We start from the raw sequence: 25143 nt of genomic DNA on the forward strand, positions 1-25143 counted from the left end.
TGGCACAATCTGTAACCTTGTTCCTAATAATCTTACGCTGACCAATTAGCACTACCAATTCAGCCATTATGACTACAAAAACAGGCACCAAAATATATAAAAAGTATGATTAATACAATACACAACTACAAAATAAACAAACAAGCACCAATATATATATAATAAGTATATTAATGCAATACCCAACGAAAATTTTCTAAACAGAATAGTTAACACCACTTATTACAAATAACGTTATTACGAAGCAAAATACTAAAAATAACGCGAGAAATAGGAGCACTCAAATACGCAAGAAATTATTCGCAAAGGGATAAACAAAATATGAACCGCATAAATAGTTAACAAAGAACTTTAAATCAATTGCCAAGTAAACAATAAACTCGCTTACGGAATCGTAAAAATGGTATACTGAACTCTTCTTGAACAGCAAAAAATCGATTAAAGAAATAAGCAAATTATAACAACCCCTCCCAGGAAAAAACCTTGAACACACCGCAATTCACGTTCTGTATCACGTACCTAACCTATAATGCTTTAATCCTGTCACGGTCACCATACGCTGAATTTTAATTTTCAAACACCAGGAATTAAATAAGGATAATTAAAATGTGAAAAAAATTAAGTAATTTATTGTATTTGATAAATATCCTAATTCATCCAGATGCTGATGCGGCAGCTAATACACAAAGTTGACCATCGTGAAGCAAGGGGGAACCGCAGTAATTCAGCTTCTTCCAAATACCTTAAATATTACCAAATGTCTAATTACATACAACACAACGATAGTATAAATACATATTAAGATCAAATTATTATGTGAAGCACGTTATAACACTTGGCAAGTTGCATACCTTGGAAATCTTATGTAAATAAATATAAACCCATAGTCCAAACTGGAGTCCACGAAGTACAATTTATGATATCCCTGAAAAGGGTACGAAGTCGTTACAAAACTGAAAAGGGTACGAACTCGTTACAAAATTGAAAGGTATGAAAAAATAAAACTTATTGAAAAAAGTGAGCGATGATAATTGGAAGTCAAATTTATATAGGATGGCATTATCCCTCTAAATGATTTCGGATTGACATATAAAAAACTCCCCCTGAGTTTTACAGACCCACCGATATCATCCTGGGACGAAGGCGAAGTACGTGTAGAGATGGGTTGCGATGAAAGAAAGCTTCTTCCTGGTCGGGATTAAACAGAAGTTTACATGGCGATAATACTCTTCGTCACTTCAAAGGACATGTAGAAAATGTTCTTGTCACGTTAACTGGGTAGCGGTACAAAGTGTATTCTTATATCAAGAATAGGAGCTCGAGTTACGAGACCCTTAGCGATGGAATGCTCCTTCGTAACTGACTTCAAGTTTCCGTCAACCTCAGGAAGAAAGCAAAGCATTAGTGGCTGGTTAGGTTAAAACCAGAAACGGCCGCAGGAAGGCAGTGAGCTGTTAACAACCAAAGGGGTAGTTAAATACTTGAAACTAAGCTAACTGCCTTCCAGTGACCATGCTACTTTAAACAAAATATAATATAAAACAAAATATAATATAAATAAGAAAAAATACAAATTCCATTTGGAATTTCAGTACACTGCAGGGGAACGAATCCAAAAAGATTTTTTGGATTTACCAAATACATTATTTACACTACATAAAAATTTAAATAATCAGTTTATAAATTCAACATTTCAGATGTTTTCCTCCGGCTTTCCACAGCAGCCTTTCTTTTAGGCCTCTCAGAAGCTGGTGATAATTTGTCCATGTTGTGCAAATCATTTGACTTAAAGTCCACATCATCATCTAAAGAAAGATAAGGTATCAGATTGTTAACATGGAGTTTACAAACTTGTCTGGTACGGCCTTTGAAAACTTTTGCATGTGTAGTTTCCCCAATATCATTTGTGAAAGTTTCCTTTATTCGACCTAGAGGATAGTTGTTAATCTTCGTATTATCTTCCTTAATTAAAACAATGTCACCTGGTTTTAGAGAATGATGAGTTACAGGGAGATATCTACCCTTTCTATCAACCGCCTGGCTTAAAAGGGTCTGCAAAAACTCATGATGGTAAATATCTAAAAGTTTACTCCTAATTTTAGACAACTGTTCAAATTCATTAGTAGTTCTACAAGGAACAAATTCTTTATCCTCAGGTAAAGGTGATAAATCTGGAATGATATTGAGGGAAGAAAGCTCATACCCTCTTATTAACATTTCGGGAGTTATTGGTTCAGGAAGGTCTTCCGCTGCACTATCCCTGAGAGCCTCTTTAAAAGATATTGGCCGTTTGTTTACCAAGTGGACAACTTGACATACAGTAAACTCAAAATCAGAGAAAGAAAGAATATTGTTCTTGATGGACCCATATAGAAGCCTCTTTGTTAACTTGACGCAAACCTCGACCATGGAGCCTAACTGACTACACCCTTTAAAATACTGTTGAAAAGTCAAAGGTTTAACACCTCTCTCCTCAAAATACAATTGAGTGTGGGGATCATTCAAAAATGAAGTTATAACATTAGCTCCTGCAACTATTTGTGACCCTAGGTCACTATTGCACAACTGTGGAATGCCAAATTCGAAGCAATGAATAGAAAATGCCCTAAGAAAATCAGGCACACTAAGTGTTCTGCAAATTTTCAAATTAACTGCACGAGACCAAGTGCAAGTAAAACATAATAGCCATACCTTAACATTTGCTTTCTCCAGCTTAACTGTAAAAGGACCAATATAATCAACAAAAATATTGCCGAAAGGTACAGCTGGTGGGTTTTCCCTGAATTCCCTGTAACAATTTTGATTTAAATTAACAGGTCTTGCGTTAAATCTTTTGCAGTGAACACATTGCCTCAGAATCTTTTTTACCAATGAAAAATTTCTAGGAATAAAATAGTGTCTTCTGAGTTCAGCAAGAACAGCATAGCACCCAGAATGAGCTAATTTATGATGAATATCAAGTATAATTAACTTAGTTAAATGGCTGTCCCTAGATAATAGAATAGGAAATTTTTTCTCATTCTTAAATTTGCTCTTCACCCTCAAAATGCCATCGTTATCAACAAACACATTCAACTGAGAAACTATACCTGGTATATCCTTTACAGCAGAAAAAATCTTTCGAAAAATGTTCTAAAACATCAGCAAAGTGATTTTGTTGATCATTCAAAATCAAATGGACAAGAGCTAAAGAGAAAAAAATTCTTTTCTTGTACCCTAACTTCCCTTCTCACTTTAGCTTTCCATTTGTATATGCATATTATACACCGACGGTACAGCAAAACCAGTCTTCTGAAATCTGAAAAATCTGAAATACTAACCAAGCATTCTCTCTTAACTAAAGGAACATTAGAAATATTCAAGTAATTTCCTGAAAGATAACCCTCTTTAGGAATAGTGAACTGCATGCCAGGTGCCCGAATATTAGTCAGGTCCGGGCCTGAAAAAAAAAAAAAGATTTCATCAACAATTTATATGACGTGCACCTGGTTACCATATCTGCAGGATTTTCCTTGCCATTAATAAACCCAAATTGAACAGGATATGTTTCACAAAGTTTTTGTATGCTATAGATTCTGTTCATTACAAAAGTAGAACATTGGTTCATTTTCTTAAGTTGAAGAGAAGAACTTATTAACCATTGCAGGGCACAAGAAGAATCTGAAAATAGACAAATCTTTGTCACCTTTATAGGTTTTATGCAACTGGGACCAGCAAGATCCAAATAAAGATCAATAGATTGTTCAACTCCTAAATTAATGGCGTGGATCTCTAAAGATGGTATGGATTTACCTTTCAATTGGGTATTAACCAACCGATTTTTAGCATTAACAAAGGTAAGTTTGCCAGACTCAACATTCAGTAGATAAATGACACACCCATATATGTCACAACTGGCATCAGTAAAAACAATTATATTATACTCACCATCCCTTCGACCCACAAACCGAGTTACTTTGAGAGGGGGCGATGAATTACATTGCCTACAGATATTCCTCCAGTCTTTGAGCTGTTGACTGTTAAGAGTCTGATCCCAATTCAAACCCTTTTGACACTGCAAATTATGCATATAAAGCCTACATCGGTTAAATAGATGCAAGTTGAAACCAAAAATGTCAAACTGGGAGGCAATGGACCTAAGAATTAATCTTTTAGTGTTAGCGCCTGGGTCAAGGTTAACTGGCCTAGTGAAAATATCATCCGAAAGTCTATTCCATTCAAGCCCAAACAATTTATTGACTTCAGGAGTAATAACTGACTGATCCATATCAGACTGCAGATCAATATCATTGGTTATCAGCTGCTGAGTTTCAAATTTAAAGGGTCTGAATATGTCATCTAACTGCTTATAGGCCCACCTTAGGTCATCAGAGCTGTTCATGGTAATAGCACCATTATCCATATATATTAAGGCATAAATAAGTTTCTTCAGTTCATCAATCCTTGAATCATTACTGGAAGTTAAAATTAACATAAAATACAATGAAGCCATCAAAAGAAATGGGCTACACCGAAGTCCAAAGGAAAGCCTGACATTTTTATAAGCATCGGGGGTGTAATCACCTGCGCTAACATTCCGAAACCAAAAGAACAATAGTCTAGACTGATCAATTTCACTTAAAGCCAACATATTGAAAGCTTTTTTCAAATCAAAAATTAAAATTTTTTCATCAAACCTAATATTAAGAAATGCAGATGAAAGCTTTTGATTTAGGTTAGGCCCAGCATACATACATTGATTATGTGACAGTGACAGTTTCTTATAGGATTCCTGCAAATTAGAAAGAAACACTATGCGACATTTCGTAGTTTCCCTTTCTGGTTTAAAAACTGGCATATGAGGTAAGAATGAATAGTTAGGGTATCCAGCCTTAAATACATCCAAGTCAAAAATTGGTTCAATAATTCCCATATTTAATTGTTCCTTTATGCAGTTATCCACCAACTGTAAGGAACCTTTCTTACGAAGTAACTTTTTCAAATTAGATTGAAGAATAGCCTTGGAAAGAGACTCATTTCTCGAAAGAAGGTGTGATACCTTCCCATTCCATAACAAGAGAACAACTATACGTCCATCACTTCTCGTGTGCAAATTTCTCAAAGTGTAATCCACGAGAGAGTTATTGAGCTGATTAGATTCATCACTGTAAACTTTCTGATCATAGTTCAAATAAAATTGGCTCTCCATATTCAGGATTTGATCAGTTGCTTCTTGCAGTTTCCTATCAATAATAGTTCCTTTATCTGAAAGTACCGTAAATGAACAATTTGTCGTCATGTCATTGAGCTCGTTAAATTCATCATTAATAGATACAGTAGTAGCTAGAAAAAAAGAATGGCAAGGAATATTATAATATGCACCTTTTTCAGCATTAGAATTTTCGCCCCTTAGTGGTTTCGAGGCTAAACTATCTTTACCATTAAGTGAAGTAAGATTAATTAGGAACCTATCAACATTCCCCATGAGCATTATTCCTGAAGTAGTCTCAATATACACAGACGAATTAGGACTCCCTATCATTATATCTCTTCCCAAAAGACAATGTGAAAAATCTACTCCTAACAAAAGCTGAACGTCATCAATGCCCTGAGAACTGGCTGATAAAAGCTTGTCAGCAAATACAAAATTTTTACTCTGCATTACACTAACTACCTGACCAAGACAAGGTAAATTTAATTGCAGGTTTATAGAGGGTACAACTAAAGCAGAAATAGCAAAGATTTCATTCCCCAGCTTTATAGGGACTTCAACAAGACTAGTAGAATATTCCTTTTGACCATTAAACCCTTTCACAGTAAGTTTAACATTGGTAGTCAAAGACTTTAAATTACAAGAGGAAGCTAACTTGCTAGATATAAAAGTATTTTGTGACCCTGAATCCTTAAGACCCCTGTAAAGCTTATTTTGACCATTTACATAAAATGTGAAAGTAGGGAGAACTGAACCTGTGGTAACATTTGGCAATACTGCTATCCCACTGCTTGCTTCCTTGGAAGACTCTTTACTATTACACCTGTCAGGACTAAGTTTCCCACAAAGATACTCCATGTGATACTGCGAACAATGTGAACAGGGTCTTCGAAATCTGAACTTGCATGCTTTAGTGAAATGATTGAAATTACCACATTTTACACAACCTTTATGCAAATTTAATAAAGAAATTTTGTTAGAAGGGGTAGTATACTTAGTACACTTGTAACTTAAATGATCATTATCAGAAATACCGGGCTTGGAACAAATATTACAAGCTTTGGCGGGAACAGTCTTAGTTTTAAGAGCCATGGTACTAGTCTTTGTCTGTAATGGCTTTGAATAAGTTACAACTTTATCCCTGACAGACAATTTACCTTTCGTCTGACCCTGTTCATACCTTTCACATGCTGTAAAGAAATTATCTACAATTTGCTGAAATGATGGATGAGTCACATTAGTGATATGAACCAGATGAGACTTAAATCTATCATTCATTGCAGACCAAACAAAATATCTAACAACCTCCTCAACATCAATATGCAAATATTTGAAATTTTCGACTATATTTCTAAGTTCTGAAAAGAAGACAAAAGGGTCCTCTCCTTCTTTGAGATTTAGACAAGTTAATTTCTTAATTACAGCCGATTTTCGTAATTCAATCGAGGCAAATGCCTTAGTCAATAAGTCTTTGGCATCGTTGTAACTTTGTTTGTCGGCCTCCAATGAGCCAAGTAAACATTTAGCCCTACCTTCTACTTGTTGTTTCAAAAGTAAGAGCAAGTCCCTGTCTGGATGATTAAAACATTGGGTCGTGGTTTCAAATTCTCTAATGAATTTCAAAAAATCCTCACCTTCCTTACTTTGGAATTTGGGTAGAGGGGCAGTGGGTTGCCTCAAAAGACTCCTAGCAATATCAGTAGTTAACGAAAGTTGAGGGCTTCCAGCACTTACACTTACATCCAACAAAGGCAAAATACCTGAAATCTTATCATGGTAAGACTGACACGCTGAAAGCTCGGCTTCCAAATCCTCCTCTCTAAATTCCCCTGAAAATTTTAGAGTCTGTACTTTAGAATCCAAGTCACTTAATCGCTTCCTATAATCCAGGAGAACACCTCGTTCAGATACTTTAGCAGTATTTTCTAATGAAGGGTACTGCGAGGAACGGTTGGCACAATCTGTAACCTTGTTCCTAATAATCTTACGCTGACCAATTAGCACTACCAATTCAGCCATTATGACTACAAAAACAGGCACCAAAATATATAAAAAGTATGATTAATACAATACACAACTACAAAATAAACAAACAAGCACCAATATATATATAATAAGTATATTAATGCAATACCCAACGAAAATTTTCTAAACAGAATAGTTAACACCACTTATTACAAATAACGTTATTACGAAGCAAAATACTAAAAATAACGCGAGAAATAGGAGCACTCAAATACGCAAGAAATTATTCGCAAAGGGATAAACAAAATATGAACCGCATAAATAGTTAACAAAGAACTTTAAATCAATTGCCAAGTAAACAATAAACTCGCTTACGGAATCGTAAAAATGGTATACTGAACTCTTCTTGAACAGCAAAAAATCGATTAAAGAAATAAGCAAATTATAACAACCCCTCCCAGGAAAAAACCTTGAACACACCGCAATTCACGTTCTGTATCACGTACCTAACCTATAATGCTTTAATCCTGTCACGGTCGCCATACGCTGAATTTTAATTTACAAACACCAGGAATTAAATAAGGATAATTAAAATGTGAAAAAAATTAAGTAATTTATTGTATTTGATAAATATCCTAATTCATCCAGATGCTGATGCGGCAGCTAATACACAAAGTTGACCATCGTGAAGCAAGGGGGAACCGCAGTAATTCAGCTTCTTCCAAATACCTTAAATATTACCAAATGTCTAATTACATACAACACAACGATAGTATATATACATATTAAAATCAAATTATTATGTGAAGCACGTTATAACACTTGGCAAGTTGCATACCTTGGAAATCTTATGTAAATAAATATAAACCCATAGTCCAAACTGGAGTCCACGAAGTACAATTTATGATATCCCTGAAAAGGGTACGAAGTCGTTACAAAACTGAAAAGGGTACGAACTCGTTACAAAATTGAAAGGTATGAAAAAATAAAACTTATTGAAAAAAGTGAGCGATGATAATTGGAAGTCAAATTTATATAGGATGGCATTATCCCTCTAAATGATTTCGGATTGACATAAAAAAAACTCCCCCTGAGTTTTACAGACCCACCGATATCATCCTGGGACGAAGGCGAAGTACGTGTAGAGATGGGTTGCGATGAAAGAAAGCTTCTTCCTGGTCGGGATTAAACAGAAGTTTACATGGCGATAATACTCTTCGTCACTTCAAAGGACATGTAGAAAATGTTCTTGTCACGTTAACTGGGTAGCGGTACAAAGTGTATTCTTATATCAAGAATAGGAGCTCGAATTACGAGACCCTTAGCGATGGAATGCTCCTTCGTAACTGACTTCAAGTTTCCGTCAACCTCAGGAAGAAAGCAAAGCATTAGTGGCTGGTTAGGTTAAAACCAGAAACGGCCGCAGGAAGGCAGTGAGCTGTTAACAACCAAGGGGGTAGTTAAATACTTGAAACTAAGCTAACTGCCTTCCAGTGAACATGCTACTTTAAACAAAATATAATATAAAACAAAATGTAATATAAATAAGAAAAAATACAAATTCCATTTGGAATTTCAGTACAATATGTACTGTATATATATATATATATATATTTATTTATTCATCTATGGGATTCTATATATATATATATATATATACAGTATATATATATATATATATATATATCTATATATATATCTATATACATACATATATATATATATCTATATATATATATATATATATATATATACATATACATACATATATATATCTCATGTGAATATGGGTTTAAATACCCCCTTTTTCATAAATTTTCCTGCAAATGAAATCAACTGGAAAGCATTATTGCATAATTGTATGTTTTCAAGAATATATTTATTGTCAATATTTATTTTTCTCATTTTAGTATGATTGCGATTATTTGAGAATGTGCAAAATAAATATTGACAATAAACATTTTAGCGTTATAGGGTAAGTATCTAATCACCACGGCTTGCCTATTCTAGAGTCAACTTATATTAAAAGACTGATTCCATCGTTAAACACCCAAACTTCCTCCATTCAATTGTACTTGTCACAGGTTTCTTCGTTTTGTTCTCTAGTTGTTGAAGCCAATCAGTTTTTATTTGCGCTACTGCGAGGTTGGTTCCACTTCGGTTTTTGCATATTTTTACTTGAATTTTTAATTTTCTTTTGTTAATTTTCACTTTCTGTATATATTTATATATTACTGTTTCTTAATGTTATATATGTACTTCCTATTTGTACCCCTGGAAGATGTGATAATGACGATTACGAAACGTCGGGATTTATAAGAAATTAATATCTAGAACTGCCTTTTCCCCTGTCCATTTTGAGACATGTAAGTTACAGGCAGCGGCCACCTTCTCTGATGATATATATATATATATATATATATACACACACACACACACACATATATATATATATATATATATAAATATATATATATATATATATATTTACATCGATTGTCCTGAAAATCTACAAACAACATATAATTTCCTTTATCGATATTGATAGAAACCTGATGACGATATTCTTTGAAGTAATATGGAATATTTGTTTTGAACCATTGCAAAAACTTAATATGGGCAGAGACAAGAATCAAAGTCCTAATCTGCAGTAGTTTTAGGTTTATATAACTTTCAAAACCAGTTGGGAGCGATGTGTTATTTATTCAAGAAGGCTTGGGGAGAGAGAGAGAGAGAGAGAGAGAGAGAGAGAGAGAGAGAGAGAGAGAGAGAGAGAGAGGGGGGGGGGATGGAAAATAGTAGAAGCGGTCGATAGCTATGTGGATTACCTCGGTATTTTTGCAGGTTCTCAACGAGAGGGAAGAGAAGATTACACATTCAAGGCAATATACCGAATGTAACACAAGGTTTGATAGAACGTAAAATCAAGAGAATATACAAGTGAAGATATTCCGTAAATATTAAGGCTTGCTTTAGATCTAGCCCCATTTAGCTTTAATTTTGTGTTGGAATATATACTCAAATGAAGATGGAAGTAATCTAAGCCGAGAATAAATGAATTTCATATTAAGAAGTTCTTGTTATTGGATCTCGTTTTCAGGGTTTTCGTTTTTATGGCGGCTATCGAGTAATACAAAAAATAAAATGTTTTTATCTTGGTAGAGTCTGAAAACCCGTCATATGCACAAAGAACCAAAAGGTAATGAGATTTGTGTTCATCCTAATCTTTAGCAAGTTTCATTGTCTAACAGCAGGGTTTGAAAAGTGACTTGAAGGGAACATTTTAATTCCGGGCATATAAATCCAAAAATATTTATAATATTGAAGACTAATTTTAACATATGACTTACATATATATATATATATATATATATACCAAAAATTCATAATTATCTGAAATGTACCTTTTCCAAGGAAAAAACTAATTAAACTATTTTCATGTCATATTGAATATCCTGTATAGTTTTATACAGGACAGAATTAGAAATGAATGACTTGAATGCCATATGTGGACGAGATCATGATAAGGGGTAGATGGAGATGGTTTTGGCATGCTCTTCACACTCCCTAAGAGATATTAGATCACTAAACGTTCAGCTGGGCTCCTGAAGGCACTAGAAGAGTTGGATGACTCAGGCCTACATGGGTTATGAAGAGCAAAGTAGAGGATAAATGGAGAAGTATTGAATCAAAAGCGCAATATAGAGAAGACTGGTGAAATCTAACAGAGGCTCTTTGCGTCAGTAGGCATAGGAATATATATTTATATATATATATATATATATATATAGATATATATATATATATATATATATAGATATATATATATATATATATATAGAGCTATATATATATATATTATATATATATATATATATATATATAGATAGATAGATAGATAATATATATATATATCTATATATATATATATATATATATAGAGCTATATATATATATATATATATATACGTATATCATCATCATCTTCATCATCGTATGCTCCCAGGCCTATTGACACAAAAGGTCTTGGTTAGATTTCACCAGTCGTTGCTATCATGATCTTTTTAATAAATATCCCATTTATCATCCTATTCTTTCAAACTTCATAGTACTCAGCCATGTAGTCCTAGGCCTTCCAACTATTTTCGTGCTTTGTGGAGTTCAGTTAACGGTTTGGTGAACTAATCAGTCTTGGAGAGTGCAGAAAGCATACCCAAACTATCTCCATATACACCTCACAAAGATCTCATATACTTAAGTAATATCTCTTTCACTTTTATTTCTAATCCTGTCCTACCATTCGACTTATACTATTCTTTTGGTGGTTTTTTTTTTCAGTTTAATGATTTAGTTGGACATTGTTTCATTGCCAAACTATGACTCTCATGTCCATACAGTAACATCAACCACACTAAACTGATATATAGCCTGATTTTTATTTGTATTTGCGGGCAATTTGGTTTCCAAATTTTACTCAACCTAATCATTGCCTTGGAGTGCAAATCCGAGTTGACTAACCGTTGATGAGTGACATCAAGCAGGATTGGAAGTGTGAGAAGAAATCTGCACCAAGTATAGGCAATGTGACGTCAGCAACGAGGAACTTTCAATATATTTCGCTCTTTCAGGCAATAATGAGGAGGTTTTACATAAGTGTGAGGATATCACAGATCGGTTGCCAGATATCAGGTGAACGTTGGCAGTCTTAGACAGACTACGTCATGTTCTGGAGAGTGGCCTGGTTATAAGAAAACAGCAAATAACTAATGTCTTCCAAAATTTAACACCCGCACCTGGATCATGTAAAAAGAAAAGATTAGGGACAGGGGAAGCCACCCCTGCAAGCGATGGCCTACTAACAAGGTTTTTGCCCATCGACAACCATTCGCATATTTCTTTGCAGCAGCATGAGCCTGGAGTGGTGGTAGTATAACTGGAGCTGATTGGCATTAGTAATTGGCTGGAGAGGTTGTTGGTTTGGGAGTGAAGAAGGGGAGATAAATGTATGAGGTGGGCGGCTTTGTCACCACTCAAGCACATCACAGGGTGTCTGTGTCCTACATCATTCATGACGCCTTTGGTCAATGTTGAATAGTGGTCAACTTTGTTAGGAGTAGAGAAGATGATCAAGGTCTTGAAGGTGGTGAAGTAGCTGTCCATAAAAACGTTAGCTTTGATTATCAGGTTCTTCATGAGCAAAATATTGACATCGGGTATGGCAGCTCATACAGGTTTGGGTAGGCACCGTACCCAAAGGACACGAAGTAGATTCACTTCCCAAAGAGAGCCGTCTGTAGTAGGTTGCAGACAAGCAATACTGTTTATTTCCTTGATTATGAGTGAAATTTTTTAGTTCCCCAATGGTTGCTGAGAGAGAGGAAAACGTTTTGCTATACAGGCTGCTGGCGGTAGTGGGGAATGCTGCATGAGGTATGTTTTGAGGGCATCATCCACTATTGGGGTGTCCCCTTGGTTGCAAAGTTCATCTGATATTTACGGGAAAGCATCCTCGGGGATCACTGCGAGAACATAGTCTGCTTTGGAGCTTGAATGAGTCCCATCATAAATGCAAACCTGGACCTTGGCACACTGAAACTAGTCAAGTGCCTCTGAACTGGTGAAGGGCGGTAGTTTTTAGGGTGGGGTTTTGAACGTAGAGTCAGTGTCGGAGGGCAGCATCATCAAACAGCAAGATAGAGCAGAGAGGGAGAAAGCTAGAAAAAGCTGGACACTCCGGTGGTCACCATTGTGTGAGGTGTCAGTTAGGTGATAACTGAGAGGCAAAGTGAATGAAAATAAACTTTTTTAAACAGACACCAAGCTCGAATAATAGGACTTACGAGCAAAAACGTCACGACAATTGAAACAAAATTAGGCATGAACATGTATGAAACACAAGTGGTTATATATATATATATATATATATACATATATATATATATATATATATGTATATATATATATATATATATGCATATGCTGTATATATATGCATATACTGTATATATATATATATATATACATATATATATAATATATATATATATATATATGTATATATATATATATATACATATATATATATATACACACACACACATATGTATATATATATATATATATATGCAGAAGAACCACAGGGAAAATGGAAATACGAAATATACGCTTAAGTCAGGACTTGAGCGTATATTTCGTATTTTCATTTTCCCTGTGGTTCTTCTGCATCTGAGCATCACGTTTTCCTGTGATTTTTACGCTTATATATATATATATATATATATACATATATATATATATATATATGTGTGTGTGTGTGTGTGTGTATATTGGTGTGATACTGTTATTAACACACATTCGGGTTCCCATAAAATATCATCTTCAATGTGTTGTATGTTAGACTTGGTATGTTACATCTTTAAGTAAGTCTAGGTAAGTTAACTTTAAATAGTTTATTCCTTTAAAAACAGTTATTAACATCTCCATCACAGGAGTATAGATGGTTTGGTCGGATGACCATTCTGTATGACATCTAGATAAGAACTGGCTAAAATATCAATATCACAGAAATCGTATAGTCAGTTATCTCAGCATTTAAACACATAATGTAAACTAAACATTAATAGCGGAAGACACCTGCATCCGGTGGCGACACAACTCTTTCTCACGATTCGTATTTGTGTTTATTCTTCATAAAAATGTTACATTGCTGAGGTTTGGCATTAGCATCCTTGTTATGACATGACTATGGCATTTCTCGCACTCGCTCCTCCTCCATATTGACTTCTTAAGACATGTATTTAAACATGTAATTTTACATATATTACATTAGCTCGGGCAGGTACTTTCAATTTATTGAATATTTAACAATACGTTAAAAACATGTTTTACTACGAGTATGACTGGATATATATGTATTTTTTTTTTTTTTTTTTTTTTTTTTTAAACTCTAGCCATAAGCAAATGATTAAGGATGAATATTCAAATAAGTACATTAAAAAAAATGCATTTTTAACAGACATTCTCGAAGCAAAGAAAAAAAAATGAATGATAAATACAGATCATATATATGGTACATTGCTAGCAAACGATTATATGGTAGGCCTACCAACAAAAATAAATACTGATATACATATGATTTGGTAACATGTTAAAGAATAGTTATTACCTTTGTCAAAAATATAGATTATTATAATACGGTAACTAATGAAAAATATTTGTTACCTTGATAAAGATATAATTTTTAGTGCACAAACACGAATTCCTGGTACGTACATGTACCATGGTTTCGTACACACACACACACACACACACATATATATATATATATATATATAGGGCTTATATATTTTATTTGATGCCCATAGATTCTTTATTTTAACATATAGGGCTTATATATTTTATTAGGTTCCCAAAAAATGATTTATTTTTTAAATTTTTTTTTTTAAATGTTTTTAAAATGCAAATGTTCTATAGTCTCTTCAACTACAATTTTTACTCCTTTGAGCGAATGAAGGGGCCAGTTTCAAATGGCTTTAAATTGAATTAAATAAGGAATTTTGTCTGGACATGGCAAAACGTTCTGTTTGAGCTCCAATTTATTCTTCCTTAACCTACGCCAAACAAAGATGTTAACGGCGATAAATATCATCACTGTAACGCTGATTGCTGCTAGTAACACAAAGAAATGAAGATATGCAGAAGTCGGTGTCGGGTAGTCCATCTCGGTTAATTTCATCAACCGCTTAGCCACACAATCATTGTATGGGAGAGGTAAAGATGGAATTGTAGTCGACCACGTGAAGTTCGCGAAGTAGGCCCATTCTCTAATGATAGTCTTGATTACACGGATCATGTAATTCGGGGACGTACCGATACAACCATCTGCTGCAACGAAGATTTGGGAATAGGACGTGGATCCGTCCGGGCATGACACATTGAAGCCGGCCTTATCGTATCGTATCCACGAGCCGTTGTTCAGTCTGCAATTAAACATATTATCGTCAAAGGGATAAAGCTTTTGCAGACAATTTGTATATGTTTGGGAGAGAGCACCATCTAGCACTATACCTAACTCGCATGAATCCATTGAGTTTTTATGGAATTCAAAGGAGTCAGCTGTACATATTTTTTTATTCATTGCGTCTGAACAGTTAGTTAATTAATTTAAGTCTTTAATGACCGTATATGTTTCCTTATCTGGGGAAATCAATACGTGTCCTGTCAAACTGGATATTACTGGATTTGAGTGATTCGTCATGAAAGTCGGAAATGGTGATATCCTGTAAGATTGCCAGGCATCGGAAGAATCAAAGGGAATTGTATTCATGATCCTGTGATTTTCAACACTTACTGTAATTAGGCTGTAATAAAATTTTAACCTACGTGGGTCTAACAAAGGAACATAACCTATTTTCTCCCGTCCGTTCTCACCAATTAACGTTAAGTCTCTTATTGGCAATAAATGCGGTGACAGTACACCTTTAGTTGCTAATGTGATAGCTTTCACATAGTCTTTTGATTTCTCAATGAAATGTGCAATTCTATTATGTATAAGATCTATTTTTGAATCATAATACGTTAACGTTGCCAACAAATCTTGTACTTCCATAACCTGACTGATATTACTAGAATGATCGTTCACCAAACTCATAATTTGATTGATTGAAGCTAACTGATTCCTTAGTTCTGACATAATCATTTCATTTTCATGAGTCAATAACTCAATTTTCTTATTTTGATTACTAATCTTAAGACGATTGGAAATCCCTAAGCCTAAACTTGCAATAGAACCAAAGATGTTTAGTGCAGCAAAAATAAACGGGTTACGTTTTTCAAGGTTAGCGTGTCTTACTGTCCAAATCAAAAGGTCATGAGCCAAAGATTCTGCCAGGCAAGTCTTATTCTGCAAGTCGTCGGATAGCATCTCTGCAACTTTTAGTGTCGACGCAAGCGAACTCTCTGTATTAAAAGGAAAGTGTCTTCTATGCATTTCATTTAATGAAACAGCAAACCTTGAAATGGCGCTCTTTAAGCTAGTGACGTCATTCTCTGGAAGAAAAATTGCTTGCATACGTACTTCAACAACTACGTTACTTGATGTAATAAAAACGTCTTCTTGTCTTTCTACTATAGTGCCATATTTAAAATCCATACTTTTAGTTTTAGAGCTCTTCCCACACGAGAAAAATGTCTGAGCAAACAATACCACTGCTAACAATAAAAACTTCATATTGGAAACCTGTAACGAGAAAAATACATGTAATTACTCCTGTATTACGAAGAAAAAACTTTTAACATATAAGGTTCACAAAAATAAAAAGAATTAAAAAGTTTTCCCTAACTTCTTTTCCTCCTATTTTAATTTCTTATGTGAGCCAATGGTACGATTCTCTCATCAGTGGGTTGGGATACGTTTTGAACTCTAAACCTATTGGCCGTTAATGTTTCCAAAATGTTAAATTGGCGTTCAAACTTAGGTGTTAGTTTATAATTGAGTCCTTTACGTACATTTACCTGTATGTATACATTATCACCCACTATATGTTTTAGTTGGCTTCGCTATTTTATCATGATTCCTTTTCATTATGATTTATGATTCTTCTAAATTCTTTCGAAGGATATTAAAATGACTTTTGCTTGCATTTATACATTTTTTTTAAAGGATTTGATAAATTAGTTGCAGGCGTTAATACATGGAAAGGCGTTCTAACTGGGGTACCATACAATGCCTCGTGCGGTGACATTTTAATTGATATATGATATGAATGATTCAGAGTACTCAGTACCGCAGGTATTGCAATATCCCAGTCGGGGTCTGATCCCCCTAGTGTTACTCTTAATATGTTTAAAACCTTCCTATTCGCTCTTTCCACTAGCCCATTAGACTCTGGGTGATAGATCATAGTACTGATTTTCTTTATGCTAAGGAATTCACACAATGAGGTAAGAAAGTGATTATTAAATTCTCCACCCGAGTCTGAGATTATCATGTATGGAATTCCATGTTTACAAATGTAACACTCGTAAAACTTCCTAACGCATTCAATCGCAGTTTTAGTTTTAAGCGCTATTAGTTCTGTATATCGAGTCAAAGCATCTACAATTACTAAGAGGTGCTTATTTCCTCTGCCTGACTCGTAAAATCCTGTTAATAAATCTAAATGTATTCTTTCAAAGGATTGATTGGGCACGGAATAAGCCCCTAGGCTGACAGGTGTTTTCGTGTGCCCTTTGTTTTCCTGACAAATGCGAGAATTAGCTATGTGTTTTTTTTATATCTGTAAGCATCGTATGCCAATAAAGCAATGATTTGGCTTTCTGTGACTTTAATGAGAACCTCGGGTGTCCATGCAATGGGTTTGCATGCAACCAATTTAGGACAGTGGATATAAGTGAGATTGGTACCACTACTTGGTTGTTAGTTACATGTGGTGTATTGCGAGTTTTCCTTGTCACGGATCTACACAGAATATTGTCTTTGATTATATAATTCTGCTGCGTATACTTTATATATTCCTTCTCCTTATGATTGCCTTTCAAAGCATTTATAATTATTTCTAATTTCTGATCTTTTCTTTGCTCAGTCTGTAATAATTAAGCGCTCCAGCCCAGATCTTCTTGTTCAGATATCGTTTTAACAATAGGCATGGATGTTGATATATTTATCAATTCAGCTAAAGGCTCCGTACAAGATGACACGGGGTTGCGTGATAATGCATCAGCAATGATATTTGCTTTCCCTGGTAAATACCCAATTCTCGCGCCAAAGTCTTGAATGATCAAATGCCACCGAGTTCGTTTGGGGCTGTGGCTGAAGCCTTTAAAGAAGTCCGTTAGGGGTTTATGGTCAGTAAGAACCTTAACGGGATAACCTTATATTATAAACTTAAAATGCACTAGTGAATTAACAAAAGCTAGCCCTTCCTTGTCTATTACTGCATACTTACTTTCGGAAGTTCTCAGTTTTCCAGAATAAAAAGCTATCGTGAAAAACTGTTTTTCATATTGCTGGAGCAATACTTCACCTACTCCTAAGTCTGAGGCGTCTGTTGCAATGAAGAATTCCTTACCGAAGTCAGGAAATTTTAAGATAGGAGAACTGCACAGTTCATCTTTCAAGGTATTAAACGCCTGTTGATGCTAGTCAGACCATATAAAATCTACACCCTTCTTCATAAGATCAGTTAGGGGAGCGGCTATCATTGAATAATTGCGTATAAAATGCCTGTAATATCCACTACATCCCAGAAATTGCTGTATTTCCTTGACATTAGTAGGTATCGGAAAGTTACGGATAGCCGACACCTTATCATGGACTACTTTAAGACCTTGGCTTGACACCGCAAAACCCAAATAGACTAATTCTGTTTTGAAAAATTCACACTTACTAATCTTTACCATTAAGTTTTGCTGTCTTAGTCTCTGTAATACTAGTTCTAATTTACGTAGAGGTTCTTCTAAGGTATTGGAAAACATTACAAGGTCGTCCATATAGGCATGCAATATATCCCCTAGCAAGTGTCCAAACACTATGTTAATCATTCTTGTAAATGTTATGGGAGCACAACGTAAACCAAAAGGCATCTGTAAAAATTCATAATGTCCCCTGGCTGTGGTGAAGGCTGTGTATGGGATACTATTTTCTTTTAATGATATCTGGTGAAAGCCTTTAAGTAAGTCCAAACTGGTAAAATATTTATTCTGACCTAACAAAGATAAAACATCGTCAGTACATGGCACTGGGAATCGATCAGGGATCGTCTCCTCATTTAGGCGACGGAAATCTACGCAGATACGCCATGTTCGATCTTTTTTCGGTACAACTATTAATGGAAAATTATAAGGGCGGTTCTATTTCCTAATGACTCCTTCTTCTAGCATTTTACCTACTTCATCATTTATTTTATTCTGGAATTTCATAGGGAGTCTGTACGAGGGTACATAGATAATTTTCTGCTTGTCCTTTAACCTTATTTGATCCTCGATCACATCTGTTTTTCCTAAGGATCCATCCGTAGTGGAAAAAACATCATGATACTCAGTTAAAAGTCCAAAATATTTCTGCTGAATTTCTTCTTCTTGAATGTCTTTATTGATTTTATTTCTAATGGATTGCAAAAAGGATTCATCCGCAACTGATTGAGCGTGATTGATTTCATCAACGGTAAGAATACGATGTTTATAAACTTCTATATCCAAGATATGTTGATTTTTGTGAATTACTAAAGTGGTATTTAAATGATTACAGACTTCAATATTACATTGTTGATTTGAGCCTACTTTATAAATAGCTTGTGTGACGGACAATCCATTAGTTTTCAAAGTGTCGGAAAGGATTAATATTTCAGATCCCGGTAACGCTTTCTTTATTTGCACTATTAAATTCGAAGTTACGTTCAGCTCGATAGATTGCGTGCAAGAGGATATTACGGGCGAACGAGAATTCTGTTGGGTCGCGTATATTATTTCTTTATTAGTGAGACAAGTTATTGGGTCTTCAACGTACGTCACTGTTTTATTTGGCGTCTCCTTTTTATCCAAAACTGATTTTAAGGTATTAGAAGACTTATAGAATTTTCCTTTGATATACACGTCGTGCTTGGCAGGGGCTAAGATAATGTTTTGATTGCCCATAGATGGGTATCCTATAATTACAGCTGGATACATATCAATGTTTTGTACAACAACAAATGTATCGGCAAACGTGCGCTTACCGACCTTGAACTGCACATGAGTTACGCCTATTACATTTAATTCATTGTTTCCTATACCCGAGAGCCTTACTCCGGACTTCTCTATAGGGAAGTTCGAAAACAACAAATGATGTGTCCTCAAATCCATGATATTACGTGGACTACCAGAGTAAAAAAATAACGTAAAGGATCGGTGTTCTAAATTTACAGCATATAATGTTGGTCGTAACTCATTTTGGCTTATTATTGCATGAATTCGTTGCAAATCTACGGGAGCATGCACTGATTTATTTAATTCGGCCGTGTGTTTCATAGGAAAATCTCTTACCTCACAATGAACTGATAAAACATTAAATGGATTATTCAATACTACTGATGTTGATATAAATGACCTTGACCCAACATCACTCTCTTCCCCACTGGAGTTAATTATGTGGTATTTGCTTTGCTCTGCACATTCTGAAAATTAGTCTGACCTTGCGAGTTCTGGTTTGACGACCCAGGATCAGCGTTATTCGAAGAACTATTTGTTTGTTTCTGATTTTGAACTACATTGACGTTTGGCTGTTTCTTCTTATTGAACTGAGGATTTTTCTTTTTATTTCCATATGGAACAGACTGTGGAATTGACTGTGTATTTGTAGGATTCTGTTTTGTCTTAGGCGAGTAGCACTGACTATATGAATGAGTAGAACTATTATGTAATGAACAGAATCTCGTTCTGCAGTCTTCAATCAAGTGACCTTGACGTTTGCAATTATAACACGTCATTCCTGCAACTTCACTATTATGAACTACATTTACTTGTTGTGACTTAGTTTCAATTTTTGCAAAAACATGTGTAAACACAGGATCATGATCAGGATGCTTAGACATATGTTTCTTTATCTGTTTATATACATCCAATTCTGTAATTGCTGGCATTAACTTTTTATCAAAACACCGCACTAGAGCTTCTAGCAACATAAGTGTCATGTAAGTTAAACAGATTAATCTTAAGAAAGGCGTCATGTTTACTTTACTTCTTTTTCTATCTCTACGACTCCTTGCAATCCTATCAAAATATATATATGAATACAGACGTCCACTGCGTAAACGCATAAGCACTATATAATAAAGAGTATAACAAAATCCCCCAATATAATGATGTAAATATAAAGATATTTCCCGAGAACTTCTGAAAGAAAACGGAATTAGCACAGAGAGAGAAAAAAACATTCTCGACGAGAATTCGAAGTTAAATACAGTTTCCTTTAATGAAAGGATAAATGAAGATTAACAAACAACTCATCCCAGCAATAATGGACGATTGACTCGTGATAATTTCACTTCACTGTCTAAAACTGAAATGAATAAAGAAATGTACTTAGCTTCGGTTTACATGGGCGTAGGGTGATGTCGTCATTTCCTCTCTCTCTCACTAGATTGTTTCTTCTTATTGATGTTTGGGTGAATGTTTTCGGTCTGATTTCCGTTGAATGTAGTGATTCCTGGATATGTTTCTTCAATGTTTAGTAAACATTGAATGTCAGTCCTTGGTTTTCTTAGGATGTTGATTGAAGATCTAGTTCCTCAGTTTGGATAACATTTATTTGATGGTATTCAATGTTTTCATTTCTTCGGTGGACGTAGATACTTAGTCAAAATTGCAGATTCATTACTGTTGATTTCTTGAAGATCTTTCTCTGGTTCTTAGAGTTTTATTCGCTGGTTCTGGAAGATCTTTCTCTGGTTCTTAGAGTTTTATTCGCTGGTTCTTGAAGATCTGTCTCTGGTTCTTAGAGTTTTATTCGCTGCCACCATTTATTGGTGTGATACTGTTATTAACACGCATTCGAGTTCCCATCAAATGTCATCTTCAATGTGTTGTTTATTAGACTTGGTATGTTACATCTTCAAGTAAGTCTATGTAAGTTAACGTTAAATAGTTTATTCCTTTAAAAACAGTTATTAACATCTCCATCACTGGAGTATAGATGGTTTGGTCGGATGACCATTCCGTATGACATCTAGATAAGAACTGGCTAAAATATCAATATCACAGATATCGTATAGTCAGTTATCTCAGCATTTAAACACATAATGTAAACTAAACATTAATAGAGGAAGACACATGCATCCGGTGGCGACACAACACTTTCTCACGATTCGTATTTGTGTTTATTCTTCATAAAAATGTTACATTGCTGAGGTTTGGCATTAGCATCCTGGTTATGACATGACTATGGCATTTCTCACACTCGCTCCTCTTCCATAGTGACCTCTTAGGTCATGTATTTAGACATGTAATTTTACATATATATATATATATATATATGTATATATATATATATATATATACATATATATATATATATATATATACATATATATATATATATATACATATATATTTATATATATATATATATATATACATACATATATATATATATATATATGTATGTATAAATATATATATATACATATATATATATATATATATATGTGTGTGTGTGTGTGTGTGTGTACAAATATAGGCATACACACACACACACACACATATATATATATATATATATACATATATATATGTATATATATAATACATATATATATATAAAGAGAGAGAGAGAGAGAGAGAGAGAGAGAGAGAGAGAGAGCATATTGATTAAGTTTGTGGTCAATAAACAATTTTAGGTACTCTCTTCCATTAAAAGGATATCTACAAATATACATGGACTTTACCATGTGACCATTGCAAATATCAAGTAGAACACATAGCTATTAATAAAGAGAGAAGGAGGACTTAGATATGTAAGAAGCTTTAGAGGTGCACATATTGGCAGTGATCATCAGGCCTTCCTTGTCACACTGAGATGAAAAATGAAAGCACCAAACAAAAATGTAGATCGAATACTTATGAGCATAGAGAAACCTTTGCAACTGAATATAGGAATCGATTTGAAGTCTGAATCTTTAAAAGACGAAGAACAGAAAATTTTTGTAGAATGGTGTGGAATTAAAAACATATATCAGTTATTTGGTAGTGAAGTTTTTGGAAATGTATTTGCAAGGAGAAAACCATTGATATGAAATGATACTTGGGATACCATAAAACGGATACAAAGATAAAAATTTATTGTTGAAAGTTTCCAAGGTAGGTATGAAAATTACAAGGTAGAGAATACTAAGTATTCCAATATTGATAGTGACGACAAGAGGAAAAACAGGAATGACTGGAGAGAATGTTTAGACAGGAATGCTGATGAGGCTGACAAAGCTCTGAATTTAGGAAATATCTACGGTGTAAGAATTGTTCACAGAATTATAAATGAAATCTCTACGGGGGCAAAACGGGAAGGAAATACTCATCAACAAGAGTTGAAGAAAGACAACGTTCGATGGAAAACTTGAATGAGGTCATGAATAGAAGATATAAAAGGAATAATTTGGGTGCTATAACAAAAGCTGGAGAAGACCTTGATGTACCCATGAATGAGTTTAGTGTGTTTGACGTCGAAGCGATCTTAAAAAGAAGAAAAAAAAATCAAAGGTGTGGAAAGCGCCTGGGCATGATGGAATAACTGCTGACATGATTTTGGCAGAAAATTAAGAGATTCCTAGAATACCTACAAGATTACTTTATAAAATATGGCATAAGGAGGCAAAACGCGATTAATAGGAGCTAGAATTGTTTGTAAAAACGGCAAAAAAGTAAATAAGACTTCTTGCAATAATTACAGAGGCATCGCAGTTTCACCAGATGTCATGAAAATATATATTATGCTTATTCTAAGGAGACCAAAGAGAAAAATTGATGAAAAGCTACAGATGAACAAGCAGGATTTAGAAAGGGTAAAAGTGCCATTGACTAAATTTCCTTTCAAGACATGTTGTACAGCAATATGGAGAATATAGAAGTCCACTTTTGATGACATTTGGGGATTATGAAAAAGTGTTTGATAGTGTGCATCAGCAAATTTTGTGGAGAGTCCTGTGTGGTTATGGATTTCCTCGTATATTTGTAAATTTGATTAAATCTTTTCATGAGCACTGCAAGTGCAAAATTAATGTTAATGGAGTCCTATCAAATGAGTACTCAAATGGAATGTATGGTCACCTATATTGTTTATCCTCTCCATGGATTCTGTAATGCATAGAATAGTTGGGGATGGCAGAGAGAGATTGGATTGGATTGGTAAAAAAAAAGATAGCTGTTTTAGAGTATGCTTATGACGCTGTCCTTGTGAACAAAATGCCACAAGACTTACAAAGCTTGCTTACCAGAATTTATGATAAGAGATGACAAAGATGGTGAGAACTGAATTTGCAATGGAAGATGAAATATCATTGGAAGGAGAAAGGATGAATGAGGTGGAATCATCCAGATATTTATAAACTATGATCTCTAATTCAAGGTATTTATAATTGTAGTTTAATGAAGTGTTGAAAAAAGCAAATCAGGCAACGGCTACGTTATGTGAAATTTGGAAATCCCATCAACTGAAATTACTCATAAAAATCAGGCTATATATTAGTTTGGTGAGATTGATGTTACTCTATGGACATGAGTCGTGGTATGACAATGAAACAATATCCAACAGATTTTGTAGGTTTGAGAAAAAGACCTCAGAAGAATATTGGGAGATAAATGGCAGGACAGGATTAGAAGTCAAATAACAGGAGAGATTTTTCAAGTGCCATATGCGGATGAGATTATGATGAAGGGTAGATAGAGATGCATTTGTCCATGCTCCTCGCACTCTCCAAGATAGATTGGTTCACAAAACTTTTAACTGGGCTCTACAAGACACTAAAAGAGTTGTAATCCCTAGGCCAAAATGGCTGAGGACTATGAAGCTTGAAGTTGGAGGTGGTTAATGGAGAAGTATTGATTTAAAAGCTCAAGATAGACACGACTAGCAAAATCTAAACTGAGACCCTTTGCATTAATAGGCATAGAGGGAGATGATGATGATGATTATGATGATGATTATATATATATATATATATATATATATATATATATTCTTACGAAGCTTGTCTACATGAGAGTAGAATAATTTAGTCACGGATAGCCAGGTCGTAAGGTGGGTCCCACTCACATTGGATTAAGTAAATGTATATAAATTACACAAGACTGTCATCATTCATATAGTTGTATTTTCTTCAGTGCCGTATATGTAAATTTACGTTTTTTTAAAGAATTAAATTTTCATTCCACATAGTTTGTTTACTAAGTCTTATGTAATTTTGTTAAAAGGTATGCTATCTGAAACACACGCTAGAAGTTCCATGAAGGTTGTAGACTAG

The 25143-nt window shown here is 34.5% G+C and overlaps 1 protein-coding gene and 1 long non-coding RNA gene across 4 annotated transcripts; both read right to left on the reverse strand.

The window, feature by feature from the left end:
• Nucleotides 1-613: 613 nt before the first annotated feature.
• LOC137650073 (uncharacterized) lies at nucleotides 614-6734 on the reverse strand. Of its 3 annotated transcripts, none has more exons than XM_068383135.1 (3): nucleotides 1123-6734; nucleotides 852-925; nucleotides 614-742 (listed from the first exon to the last, which is right to left on the reverse strand). In XM_068383135.1, the coding sequence occupies exon 1, from the start codon at nucleotides 6467-6469 to the stop codon at nucleotides 3428-3430; it is 3042 nt and encodes a 1013-aa protein (XP_068239236.1). In that variant the 5' UTR covers nucleotides 6470-6734; the 3' UTR covers nucleotides 614-742; nucleotides 852-925; nucleotides 1123-3427. The 3 variants fall into 3 exon arrangements, with proteins under 3 accessions (XP_068239236.1, XP_068239235.1, XP_068239237.1); XM_068383134.1 differs by having other exon boundaries at nucleotides 852-953; XM_068383136.1 differs by lacking the exon at nucleotides 852-925 and having other exon boundaries at nucleotides 655-742.
• Nucleotides 6735-7643: 909 nt separating this feature from the next.
• LOC137649712 (uncharacterized) lies at nucleotides 7644-8458 on the reverse strand. Its single transcript, XR_011045833.1, has 3 exons — nucleotides 8266-8458; nucleotides 7995-8096; nucleotides 7644-7885 (listed from the first exon to the last, which is right to left on the reverse strand). It is a non-coding gene; the product is annotated as an uncharacterized lncRNA (long non-coding RNA).
• Between the last annotated feature and the right edge of the window lie 16685 nt (nucleotides 8459-25143).

Source organism: Palaemon carinicauda, chromosome 11 (genome assembly GCF_036898095.1).
Source record: "Palaemon carinicauda isolate YSFRI2023 chromosome 11, ASM3689809v2, whole genome shotgun sequence".
In the NCBI taxonomy this organism is placed as follows: Eukaryota; Metazoa; Arthropoda; class Malacostraca; order Decapoda; family Palaemonidae; genus Palaemon; species Palaemon carinicauda.